We start from the raw sequence: 14,336 nt of genomic DNA, 5'->3' as shown, positions 1-14,336 counted from the left end.
TGATGACTGAACTTATGCATTCCTTCATGTAGAAAAAATGAACTGATCAACATTCACCAGCGCTTGTTAAACATTTATGAAGCTTATGCAGTTGATGTCAGCACAGTTAGGAGATGAATTTGTCGATTTCAGAGTGGCAATAGATATGTGAGTCACAAAGCACGTTCCGGATGTTCATGTACAGCCACTACTCCAGAAAATACTATGTGCCTTGAGAACTCATCTGCATGTGTGAAGAATTGAATGTGGGTGTTAGGCACTTGAAACGATGTTGTCATCCCTAGGATACAGCAAAGTGTGTGGATCTCACGAATGCTCATGCAGAGCCAATGATACCACTAGCAGGGTGTCTGTCAAGACTTATTGAATTAGTATGAAGCTAAAGATGACTGATTCTTGTACCATATCATCACTGGTGACACGACGTGGTGCCACCAGGACGAGTTCAAATGGTAGTTGATGGAATGACATTGCTCACACTCTCCAACAAAGTAGAATTCAAGATGCTGACATCTGCAGACAAAATGATGTGCACCATATTCTGGGAGGCAAATGGCATCATCCTCCTGGATTTCTTGGAGCCATGGTTAACTGTTAACCGCGACTGTTATGTTGAAACGTTGACAAAGCTGAAGTAGGGGGTTACCTGTGTAAGGCCAGAAAAAAGGGAAATATTCCGTTTGCAACACGACAATGCCAGGACACAAGTTTGAAGATCACAGAATATGTGACAATGTTTGGCTAGATGGTGATGGGTCGCCCACTTTATAGTTCCGACCTGCTACTGTCAGACTTCCACTTATTCAGACCTCTGAAAGTCACATTACATGGGCAGTATTTCCCTGACAGCAATGCTGTAATTGCAGCCATGAAAAAATGGACTGCCTCAACAAGCACTGACTTTTACAACTGAGGCATCAAGGCTCTTGTTCATCGCTGGCAAAAGTGCATTGAGAATGGTGACTATGTAGAAAATAAATTCTGGAGCATAAAATGTGGCTAGTTTTAATAGTATTACACCTGTCTTCATAGCTCTTAAGTTAAAAACTACAAACCATTACTTTTGGAATGACTCTCATACATACACACATATATATATATATATATATGGTGGATTCTCTCATCGAAGACGATGAATGAGGGTTCAGTATGCAATCTTCAGCAGCTCCCAAGATCTGTGACACCACATGCGTAATTGCAATCCTGTAGACGTCCGGCACACTCCTCCGCAGATGGTGAACTTTCATATGCTCGTAGGTCAAAGATGCCTTCTCGAATGAACAGATAAGCCTGCTTTGCTGCGTGCTCTGAAACCACAATGGCATACATATTCATTTTTAGGTGGATGTTTCTTGTGTTTTGTCTTCATATTTGCATGAAGGGTGTCCCTATGACAAAGGCGGTTATGTTCAAATTCTTTGGTCCCCAGGAAACACGTCTTCCTCCATTTTCTGCGATCCTCTGCTGCACTCTCCCAGGAACTCAAAGAAATTCCACAACGTTTCAGGTTGTCTTTTAGTTTATCTTTGTAATGAAGCAGGGGACGCCCTATTGGATGGACAGAATTTGTCAGTTGTCCATAAAAAAGTTTCTTAGGAACTCTTGAGTCATCCATTCTTACAAGATGACCCGCCCACCGCATTTGTATCCTGATCAAAAATGATTCAATACCAGTGATTTCACATCTCTCCAGTAATTCACTATTCGGAACACAATCCTGGCATCCAACATTGCAGATAAAACGCAGACATCTCATATGGAAGGAGTCAAGCTGATTTATATGCTTGCGGTACAAGGTCCACGTTTCGGCACCATACAGAAGAGTAGGCAGAACAACAGATTTGTAGACTGCCACCTTTACTTTTAGAGACACATTGTGGCTGTTCCACAGTCTGTGTCGCAACCTACCAAATGCCTCACTAGCTTTATTAATTCTACATTGGATGTCTTTTTCAAATTTAGCATCATCAGACACAATAGAGCCGAGGTATCTAAAAGAAGATACTGTTTTCAAAGCTTTACCATCAACATATACCACTGGTTGTGAAGAGGACGTAGTGTTTGGTTTTGGCTGGTGAATAAGTTCAGTCTTTTTTATGCTGATTGTAAGACCTATATTATATATATATATATCGTTTAAGCTTATGACGTATATATCAATTTTTTGAAGATAAAGAACTTCTATAATGATTTTAATAAATACATTTTAAATTTAAAGTTTGAAACAGTAACTTGATTAATTCAACTTTTTGTGGGTCTTTTTTCTTATGTAACATATTTTCAAATTGATTAATGATGTCACCATTTCCTTTTCCTATTGTGTAACTCTTTTCTTACAAAATGATACTTATACTAGAAATATATACATTATACTGATGAGGATTGTGATTCTTCTACTAATTGTTTGAAGTTTCTGTGAGATCTCCCATTCAGCCATGCCCTTGGTTTGGCATTCGTAAAAGGACATCACTGATGATTCCATTCTTAGCCTTTGAACAGTGTCCAACAAATCCGATTCTTTTCTTTCTGATCAAAACTGAGAACTGGGATAAATGTCTATAGAGTTGTATCACTTATTTATACTGAATTCTTGTAAAAATATTCTAGTTTACAAACTGTTACTAAATTTTTTATACACTTATCTTTAAATAATCTTTTTTATCTTCAGATTGAAATGGAAGGCTTTGATTTTGCTATTTGATGACAAGTTTAGTTATTAAAAGTTAATAATAGTATATCAAAAATAGCCATTCCTATAACAGCCTATGCAATCTTTCAACTGAGGTCAATCGAGGCGATATGCATTTTGCAAGATAATTGATATAGAAGTTAAAAACAGAGGGAAAATTCCCCTGTGAGATTAGTTTGATGTTTTTTTTTGTATTTTACATAACAAATAATAAAAACTAAAATGAGCTAATTGATACATTTAACAATTATTGACACATTCCTGAGATTTATTCATAGAAACTGTATACTTAATCATAGTAATAGGTAAAATACTTTCAAAAGAAATAATGAAGCGTAAACAGCTAAAAAGGTTTTTGCTGACTGATTGTTAAACTTGCTTCTAGTCAGATACTCCAAATGTTAGACCTCTCAGCCTATTATAGGGATTGTCATGGATTTAAAGTATTGGTTGATGTTAGCATTTCCAAGAGTTATGGTCACAATCTGTTCTCTCATTTCTTTTTAATAATCAAATTAAACTCTGATAGCCCCCCCCCCAAAAAAAAAAAACAACTCTCTGGTGTAAAGAGTTGGTCAGCATCTAACCAAAAATAATTATTCCAAGTATTTGATGCAAAAATGAGTAGATGTAGAATTGTATTTTTCAATCATAAAACTTCTCAACTATCTTAATAATCTTGAACATAGTAAGGGTCATAATTATTTATTGCTTTTCTCTTGATACTTGGCAGACTTTGTATCGTAAAATCGTACTAATAGTTTTTCTATATATTTTTTTGGTGATATCAAAAATATCAGATTTTTATTTCTGACAATACGTTGAAAAACGAAGAAAAAAGAAAACTTTTGTCTATGACATAAAATATCTTGGTACTCCTGCAGTATTTTACCCACCGATTTCACGATCTTAGCCGAGCGTTGATGAACGCTTTCGGCGTTAACGCCGACGAAAGCCGAGAATTCGGAGCTACGGTGCAAGAACGCTAAAAGTATGTGAATAGCAACAACATTACAAGGAAAAGATATTACACACACACAACAAAATGGATAAAATTAATACAAAAAATTTGGATAAAATAAATCACAAACACTTACCGTAAGTTTTTTTAAAGTAAAATAAATTTATTTTGTTGAATATTTTTTTTTTTGGTTCATTTTGTTTTCCGATAGCTTTTTTTGGGGGGGTGGGGGTAAGCAACAGTAATAATAAACACTTCAATGTTTTTTTGTTTTTTTTTAACAAAACGTTATTAAACAGTAATAACAATGTTTTTTTTTTTTTTTTCAGTAATGTTTGTAGGGGGGGGGGACAACAATTACTGTTTATCTTTAGTTCCGACTGGAAGATTTTCTACTGACTGTAGAGAGGCAAAGTAGGGAGCAAAGGGTTTTCAGAGGATGTGGAAAGAAGCTCCTTCCCAAACCGGGTAGCCTTCCGCGATTTGATTTATTATGGAGACAAAAGGGTTGTGTCCAAATTTTTGTCTCCACATAAATTCGCATAAATATGTTTCCAACAGCTTCCGTTTTTTTTTTTTTTTTTTATCGCTAAATGAAAGGCTGTGTATTTTTACTTTGAACAATAAAATAACTGAAATGAAACGCTATGTGTGTAATTCCAATGAAAATTATTCGTCTGCTGCGCGTTCGTTTGAAGCGCCCTGATTGGCTGATAGAGTATCTTACCGCTCGCCATGTTCCGGCGTTTTCCGACGGATGTCGATCAATGCTCGGCTAAGATCGTGAAATCGGTGGGTAAAATACTGCAGGAGTACCAATATCTTTTTTAGATAAGTTTGCTGACAACAGTGTTTCTTTTTTTTTTTTTTTGTGAGTTCATTTTTAATTAATAATCATTTTAGATACAACCGAGATCAAGTAATATATCATTTTTATAATTCTCTAGAAATAACATTTCTAATTCAAATGTGAATGTTGGATATGCAAAATTTCTAATAAAAAAAAAATCAGAATGTGCCTTTAATTTCATTAAGTTAGATATGTTTATATGTATAGCATTAACTCCTAAACTAATTAACCATTTATGAATTTTAGAACGCAGCTGCTTGGCATAAGAGGTCTAAATGTGGGCTACATTTAGTTTAATTTAGTTTTGTAAAAAGGAGTGAAAAGTTAGGCATCTCCAATTTTAGTGAACTTTTAACAACAATTAATAAATATTTCCCAATTTTCAGTTTCCTCTGAGTATATTAACAAATTTGTTAGCTTCATAATATGAGCCCAACCTCCAATTTGAAAATTTAAATATTTCTTATTTGAATTAAAGTTGATTCATAGTCATTAGATATCAATAAAGCAAGATTTCCTGAATTCCAATTTCTTTTTAAGACACTTTAAGAAGACTTAAATTTTAGACATTTTCTAGAATCAAAATCGTGTAATTGATTTTGATCAAAATTAGAATAAGGATTCTAAACATTAGGTTATTATTATAACCTGATTTTAGTCATTACATAATAACTTGGTTTTGATCTTTACAAATAAATATAAAATTTATGCCGAACCTTTTAGTTTTAAACATTAATTTTACCTGTTCTTCTATTTATGGATAAAAACAAATCCAAAATTAAAATATTTTAAACACCGTATTCTCAACTTAATAATTTTTTTCCATTTGAAATATTTAAACTATAACACTATTTTATAAAAAGAATATTTAGCAATTTTGGTAATCTTAAACTTATTTATCAAATTTTCTTTTTGTCAATTTGAAAGATTTATGCTTTTTTTATGAGATGATATTGAGTCTTTAAATCTTTTTTCTTTTGTAAATGTTGGAATAAGTTTCAACACAACCAATTTTAACACTAAAATAATCCACAATTTACCCATGAATGCAAATTTAAATATTTTTTGTGGATCCAATATTGGTTTACACTCTATTATTATATACGTTAATTATTTTCATTTAATAAAAAAACGTTTCTTTTTCTTAAATATTTAATGTATATCTAAAAATATTTAATGTATATCTAAAAAAGATATCTGATTGGAAATCTTTTGTCGTTTTATTCTCAAATAACCAAACAACTCACAATTCCACAGCATTCTGTTGCATTTCTTCTTAACTTTATTCACATATTGTTACTTAGGCCGCATGCGTAAGAAAACAAACGGACTCACAACAGGTGTGTATATTCCTATTTCTACATCAATAAGCTATCCTGCTTGGCTATTATTATTATCATCGTTATTATTATTATTCATTTTTATTTACTTGGTTATTTACTTATATTATTTTTGGGATTTCTCTTTATTTCCTAAGCTTTTTAATGTTATGTTAGAAAAGTTTTGGTGGTGTTTTGGTGGTGGATGCTATGTTTCACACACACTAAAAACAAAAAAAAAAAAACCTAAATCCTGAACTTGATTGCTTGTTTCACCCCTTCACTCCAATAAAAAATAAAATCCTAGCTTTTTCCCCCATTTTGATTTCATCTTGTATTGTTTTTTTTTTTTTTTTCAGTTTTATTTCTTTTTACAAAACTTCATTTTAGGACATGTAATTAAGCTGCTGTTTTAATTTCCTTATGTCTCGGCTTGAAATCATGCAAATAAAATTACAGAATGAATGTCTGGTACTTCTGCACTCAACTATTGGTTTTGTCATCACCTTTTTTTTTTTCCTCCCTTTTTTACATTGATTTCTTTTCATGCATTTTGTTTATGAGGATGGATATGTATGCAAGTCGAATTAAAATATTCCACTTCTGACAAAATCTTTTCAGTTTTCTAAACTGAATTTTTTTTTTTTCATTTTTCCAATAAGGTCAGTGTCCAAAATATATGAAAAATTAACAAAATAAAACTTGACGTTCGGTTTTGGAATTTTGTAGATGAGAATTGATATTGAGACAAGTGTTTTCATCTTTGATTGTAGTCTTACAATGTAATAATCAGTATAACCTCTCGCCTTCCTAAGGTATCTCTTGTCCACAAACATCTGTGACATAATGGATAAAAGCTCCGAGTTGAATTCTCAGTATAGATGATACTAAGAATAGAATTGCAAATTACTTGAGACTTTTTACTTGGTCATGGCTGACGGACCGAAAACAAGCTATGGATTAAATAAAATGTTTTATTTGAAACACCATACATCATCACAAGTTTGACAAGATGCACTGAAAGGTCAGAAATTATGTGAAACATTGTGAGAATAAAATCTAAGATACAAATCTTATAACAGACTGTATCAATGCATATATAAGATATATATTTATTCTGAATAACAATGCTGCAAATTGCTGCAAATATGGTCAATTCAAGCAAAAACGAAAATTCTAACATTCATGATTTATGTGCCAAAATGTAGGATTTGATGTTAAAACTTTTATCTGGACAAATATTTTTCTATTCTGTATCAACTGTTTTTTTTTTTTCTTTAAATCTGTTTCTAAAGTTTTCACCATGGACATTGACCAAAACTAAAATATCCTAACAAATATGATGACTATGGATCAAAGATATGAGAAACCAATATTACATATCCATTTCTCTGTGCACTTTTCACTGTTTGTCTCTGCTTGATTAAACACAGTTATGTGCCTGTCTGCCTGCCTTGCTTGCTAAAAACAAACCAAAAAACAAATGCATGTATTTTATCAACATTTTTTTTTAATAATCAGTTTAATTGCAGTATATTAAACGGGTAAGTACATGATGCAGTCTATATATATATATATATATATATTATACACACCAAATATTACAAAATGTATTTGCAAATCAATATCTGTTTTTCATTATATCTTTGAAAACTTTTTTTCATATAAAAGTTCCATTTAAAATGTAACAAGTTGTTATTTGTTAAATAAATTGAACAAACATTCTTGAATTGCATTTTTTTTTCTTTTTTTAATGCAATTTATTAATGTTTCTTGTTTGAATTAAAATGATGGCAACAGAATCATGATTAGTGATTTCAATCCATGCAATATGGCCTTCTTCGAATGTTATTTCTGAAATAAAAGAAATACACTAGATAATATGTCTAATTAACTTAGTTGGCAAGTCTATTATCTGTTGGGTCTTTCACTTTTATAACTTGCCAGATCAAGTAAACCTTTTTGCAGTCATAACTTAACATAACTCTTTGACTAAATTGTACTTTGTTGCTTTGTTGGATTAGCTTTAGGAGTATTTGTTCTTTAGATATATTAGTGATTTGTGGGCAAAAGTGTCGGATAAAAATCAAACACAGCTTCAGTTCATTATTCAAACCCTATGATTGGTCATATATAGAGAGAGAGAGAGACAGAGAGAGAGAGAGGTCCACACTGATCATTTTTGGTTTAGACAAATCATATGTATGTGCATATTAAGAAATATATATAATTATTTCTACAGCCAGGCAACATCGCAACTAACAAGAACCACAAAAGCCAACAAACCGGAAGTCCAAACTAGAGTTTCGCCCCCATTTTGGGCTCATCAGTTAGACACATCTGAACTCAGGATTCGAAACCCGAACCTCTTGCATGCAAGGCAAGCACTCTACCAACTGAGCAAATGTGCCGCACACAAGAAAGTTTTATTAACTATCATAGATCAAGCAAACCACAACAAAATTTGACAGTGGAATGTACTTACCTCATCTCAAACACGGGATGTGATCATCGCAATCAGCCTTAACCCAAGTCGACGTCTCACTAGTAGGAATTTTTATACTCGCTAGGGATGTCATCAGCAGAAGCCTATCCTAACGAGCAATAATTATTTTCAGAATGTGCGAGAGAATATATAATTATTTCCACAGCCAGACATCGCAGCTATTCTTTATATATATTATATATTCTCTCACATGTTCTGAAAATATATAATCTCCTTTATATTTATTCATTTTTATCTACTTATTTCCTTTATGGTATTAGACTGCTTGATTGTAAAACATGAGCATGATATCTACACATTACTTAAAATGATAGTTGCTATGTTGAACGATGACAGCAGAAACTCGCAATGAAGTGAGTGACCAACAGAAGATATTGTTGTTTAGAAAAAACAGCTTACATTGTAGACTTGTTTATAATCAAGTTTATCCGCTCTTTTAACTTGTGAGGTATTTCATTCTGGTCTCCAAATAATGTCAGGTCATCATAAGAGAATATGTATCATTTCAGAGACTGCCTCTGCATATTGTCCCCCCCCCCCTCTAATGAACTCTTCAATATAATCAAAACGGGATGTTGAACAACTTCGCGTTTCCCATGCCATTTAAAAGATTAGTGTCTTATTTGTTATAACAACAGGGTGTCTCACATCTTTATTGTGTGAAAACAAAGAAAAAAAAATAGATATATATAATAAATAATTAAGTACATAAAAATAAATAATAAATAAATAATTTTACTCAAATAGGTTTGTGATCTTCCTCTATTATCTGTTTTCCATGAGTGGTATTTTTGTTAATCCCTTTTTCACGAAACAATGCAATACAAATTTGGTATACAACAGGACATATTTTTCCAACCGTGGATCATATTTGCCAGTGGAAATTTGATTCTCACCCACTGGCCCAATTACTTGGGTATCCTCACCACTGTGGTTTGTGTCTTGGCTCTGATTTTCCAATGTCTTTCTGTTATAAGAATGATAAGGATGAGTCATTAGATCAGTGGCATTCAGTCTATTCCTGAAAGTCAAGAGACTACTTTATGATGTTAGACTGCTTATTACTTAGAATAATATTTGTTACCAGAATAATAGCAGAAACTCATCATGGAGCGAATGACCAACAGAAGATATTGTTGTTTGGAAAAAACAGCTTACATTGAAGACTTGTATATAATTAAGTTTATGGCTGCTTTAACGTGTGCGGTATTTCATTCCAGTCTCCAGATATGTATTATATAATACAATTATGCGACTTGGGTTTAATGAGGTAATCATCCACTAGCCAGGGGACTAGTAGAAAAGGGTCAAAACGATTGTAGGTTAGAGATGAACAAACACAGAAACAAAATCAAGCATTCTTCAACAAAAGGAGTCCAGAAACACACCTCCCTAGAGATATTAAGACCAACCTTAAACAAAGATATTTTAATCAACATCTCAGAAAAATTCAAATTGATTGTACAAATGATATCAAATGTTCAAAGCAATTTGTTGATTTAGAAAATAACTTTTGAAATATACGGTTTTATTTGTCTATAATTTATAAATTGCTTCTTGTTATAATTTATATATTCTATGTTTTTTATTATTTTAAGAAACAACTTAATCTCAGAAAATAATAGTAAATGTTATAACTTTCAGAAAATAATAGTAACTGTTATAATTTTCTTTATTATAAAGTTTTCTGTATTTTAAACAATTTACATAAAATTTGAATGAGAAAATCTAAAATTTTTGATAAACATTTTACATTTAAAATTTTATTATTTTATAAACTTATTAATAAAGCTCTGTTAAGTAAAAAAATAAAACCAGCTTATTTTTATTTTAATTTTTTGTGTGCTTCATTTATTTTTCCACCAACTTTTAAAATATATTTGTCTTTCATTTTCATTTAAAGAAACAACTTATTTTTTTTAATCCCAAGAAACAATCGTAAATTTTCTAATTATGAAGTTTTTCATATTTTTACAAAATTTTATGCAACACTTTTGATTCTATGGAAAAATTTACATTAAAAAAAAAAAAAACTGTTTTTACATTTTTAGAAACTTGTTAATAAAAAAACGATTTTCTTGAAAAATTTTTTTTTTTCAATTAAAAATATCTTTGCACAACTTATTAAATTTTGTTTTGTGTGATTCATTTGGTTTATATTTTTCCATCAACTTTTTTGATTCACCATGTGTGTTTACCTGTTGCTTTGCTTTCCTTCTTTGCAATCCAATCCAATGTGATCTCCAACAGTTATTGTTTAGGCACTTTGCTTTATCAAACAGTCATGGTGATAACTATAATATTATAATTTATATTTATACATATTTTGTAATTTTAATCATTATTGAGGGGAACACTAAAATTGAAATCATTTAAAAACTTGTTTCTTTTAAATAAAAACGGATTTCCACTCCGAACGGATCATGAGTTGCTCATTATTCATATGTCACAACTGTGGATTTGTAATGACATGAACAAAATAATAAATCTATAAATAATTTATTTGTTAAAAGCTGTTAATAAAATTTTTTCATTCATTGTTTACTCGAAATGTGTACTTAATGTTTATTTTAAGACAAAATATGTTAATGATTATATTTGGAAATATTATTTCTACCCTGGGTTGTAAAATTTGTTTTTACCTTTCATAATACTTAAAACTTGTAACCTCTGGTCTTCCTAGAGTATCAGCTTTGTTCTGGAATGTTGACAAATCCTGTTAATGGAGAGTATAACCCCCTTTTCTCAATAAACATCATATCTGTGACTTCTTATTGAACATTGTTTGCATTTCTCTATCTTGGGTGATAATTTTCAATTATGTTATTAATAGGTTATTTACCTAGTCATCCAAACAGAAATATTATCAATTTGTAAGAGAGAGAGAGACCTGAACCAAGAAATATAAAAAATAGACATGACCCAGGATAAAAAAGCACAACGTAAAAAAAAAAAAAAGAAGATAATTCCAAGAACAAACAGATGCATGCACTAGACATGATACATGCACGTTCTAGCAGCGCAATAAAATTGCATGATGCAAAAATCCTGTGAAAGACTGAAGGTTACAGTTGAGATAAAATGAGGATAGCACCCCCCCCCATTTATTTGAAGTAAACTCAAAAGATTTAAAATTTATCTGTTATTTTACTTTACCTATATTGACTTCTGATTCAAAATTTTTCTGATTTTGACAATTAAAAATTTGAAAATAAAATAAACTTGTAAAAAACTGAAAATTCAATCACATGAATAAACACCCTCAATCCCCCCCCCCTCCCCCGGCCGATGAAAGATGATATATTGTTTATTCTCATGGTAATTTTTGTTCCAGAAAGAGTTTCACTAATATTTCAGCATTTCAACTTTTAATAATTTTCTTTCCTTATCAAAGGAAGTTTATGTACACTATTTCTGTGATGGACCCAAGGAAAGGTTTGTTTTAAAAAAGACAAAAAACAAAACACTTTATTTCTTTTGAGCTTTTAAATACACATTTGCTTGCTTGTTCAGCAATTTCTCATTCTCTAGGGAAAACAACAGATAAGTTATCTTTTCTTATATTTTTCTCTGTTTAAATCCTTAATAATAGAATAACAAGAATCCATCATATTTACTAGTTTATTTAAATGGCAATCATTTTCTGGATGTTTCTTTTAATTCTTTTCAAAATCTGAAGATTTTTCTTGCCTGCATTCAAAAATTTTGTACATATTTATTTCTTATTCTCTTTTCTCTAACTCTTGGATCTTCCTGCATAGACATTTAAAATTTTTGTACTTGCATGTCTTCAATTAACCTTAAGTTTGGTAGGGAGAGTATTCAAAATTTTGTTTTCTGTCTATTGTTTTGATGCTTTTGGTTCATATATCTTTCTTTTCTTGTTCAGGTCGAGATGTAAAAGGCTTTAGTTGTTTGCCGAACCATTATTTATGTCCAGGAACCATGCACTGCATCCCCATGAAGAAGGTCTGTGATGGTATTACTGACTGTGTTGCAGACAGGGCCGATGAAGGCCAACATTGCGGTAGGAAATTTTATTTTATACATTTGTGAACTATGAATTTTTTATTAGGAAATATAGACTTATTTTCGTTGTATGAAATAATTCAGTTTTATTTGCAGAAATTATATTTCTTTTGATCTGTTTCAGTGTAAAGCTTCTAGACTTCTTTGTCATTATAATCATCATAAGAAAGACTAGTAGTAGTAATAGTTTTGACATGCTAGTATTAACTTATTAAAAATTAACAGTTACTTCCCTTAGATGGATTGTTAAGATAGTGCAAACCATTTTAATAGTAGTAGTAATAATAATAGTAGTATAAAGTTTGATAAAATAATGAAAGTATATTCTTTCTGTTAATGTTTGAATTACAATTAAATTATATATTTTATTCAAAAAAAAAGACAAATATTCATGAGAAAAGTGAGTTTCATTTTAGAGACATTTACAAAAAATCTAGTTCGGTAACAGAAATATATTTGTCTAATGAAGGATCATGGTTCAGCAGTTGATTAGAACAAGATCATTTTTGTAAATTTGTTAAAAAAAAAAAAAATTGCCAACAAATTGCCACAACATTTAATTTAAACAAAATAAATGATTATTTAATTTAATAAATACATAGTTCTGTGCATTTTAGCCTTGGTTATGTTGCTTTAAATTTGTTTTTAAAGTTTTACGATTTATTGTAGCTGTTATATGATCACAATCATGCTTATATATTAACACTTTTAATTCATCATCAGATGGCTCTCTCTACCATGCTAGAAAATTACTAACACCCGAAAGTATCCTGTACCTCTATAAGGCCACCATTCACCCATGTATGGAGTATTACTGTCATATTTGGGCTCTTGCATTTGCTACTAGTCTCTCGCTCCTTGACAAGGTTCAAAAGAGAGTCACGAATCTGATAGGCTCTGAACTGTCATCTAAGCTTCAGCCTCTGTCCCATCGGCAAAATGTTGCATCCCTCTGCCTGTTCTACAAGTATTTTAATGGAGAATGCTCTGACGAACTGCAAGCACTTGTGCCCCCACGACGTAAACACCCTCGACAAACCCGACAGACAGCTAAATCTCACCCCCGCACAATAGAGATCCCTAGATGTAAAAGATCTTTCTACTCCAGTAGTTTCTTCCTCAGAACTGCTAGACTTTGGAATTCCATTCCAGGTCCCTGCTTCCCCAACTGTACTGACGTGCCAGAAGTTCAAGTGTAACGTGAACAGACATCGTGTTGCTCAAATCCCAGCATAGTACCTCAGTAGATGTTATCCCTGATAGTAGCCCCCTACACCAAAGTGGCAATGTGCCTTGTTTGGGGTGAAAATGTAATTTAAAAAAAATGTCATGTAATATTAGGAGGACAAAATAAAGCATTTGATTGGTCAGTAAAATATTGAGGGAACTTAAAAAAGAAAATGAGATACAATAAAACAATCAAGAATAATAGAAATTTAAACTTTTTATTGCAATTTTATTAATAAAAATGAACATTTATTTTTTCAGTATTCATCGCCAATACACTGAGTAAATAACATAAGTTTTACTTAGCATAATTTTCCTCTCGGTTAGATTAAATAAGGAATAAAATTTCCAGTTCAGAGTAAGTAAAATATTTCAATTTCATTGGTCAATCTTTGAAGAACCATTGAGTTTATTCATCATAGACTGACCATGAAGAAAGAAATCAAGACAAATAGATATATCAGTGTTTATGTACAATGATCTTGAGTTAGTGAGCGAAGGAATGTAGACAAAGTTGGAAAACCAAAAACATTCAAATAAAAAAAATAACTCAATAATTACTTTGCTTACGACAAAAACTAGCAAAAAAAGAGTTGTGCTGATGAAGTAATTAATAGAGTAATGGGTAACTGACTTGCATGCTATGTCTCAATCATGAGAAAAAGAAGGTCAGAACAAGAAAAATTAATTTGACCAAATCTCTTTCTCTCCTTGTTTCTCTCTCTCTCTCTCTCTCTCTCTCTCTCTCTCTCTCT

The 14,336-nt window shown here is 31.3% G+C and overlaps 1 protein-coding gene across 5 annotated transcripts in view; it reads left to right on the top strand.

Annotated features, from left to right (window-relative positions):
* Positions 1 to 14,336, top strand: part of LOC145239869 (prolow-density lipoprotein receptor-related protein 1-like) — a 520,067-nt gene that overhangs the window by 307,862 nt on the left and 197,869 nt on the right. For all 5 annotated transcript variants that reach the window (XR_013862384.1, XM_080103450.1, XM_080103451.1 and 2 more), the window contains exons 3-4: positions 5,805 to 5,840; positions 12,215 to 12,352. Coding sequence is in view for 4 of the 5 variants with exons in the window: in XM_080103450.1 (XP_079959576.1) it covers positions 5,805 to 5,840; positions 12,215 to 12,352 (174 nt within the window). In the remaining variant the exon portion in view is untranslated. The remainder of the gene's footprint in view (positions 1 to 5,804; positions 5,841 to 12,214; positions 12,353 to 14,336) is intronic.

The sequence above is a fragment of the Euprymna scolopes genome, chromosome 19, assembly GCF_053919585.1.
Source record: "Euprymna scolopes isolate OS-2025 chromosome 19, ASM5391958v1, whole genome shotgun sequence".
Classification (NCBI taxonomy): domain Eukaryota; kingdom Metazoa; phylum Mollusca; class Cephalopoda; order Sepiida; family Sepiolidae; genus Euprymna; species Euprymna scolopes.
The sequence above is the reverse complement of the archived record's forward strand: the minus strand, read 5'-3'. Positions and strand labels throughout refer to the sequence as shown.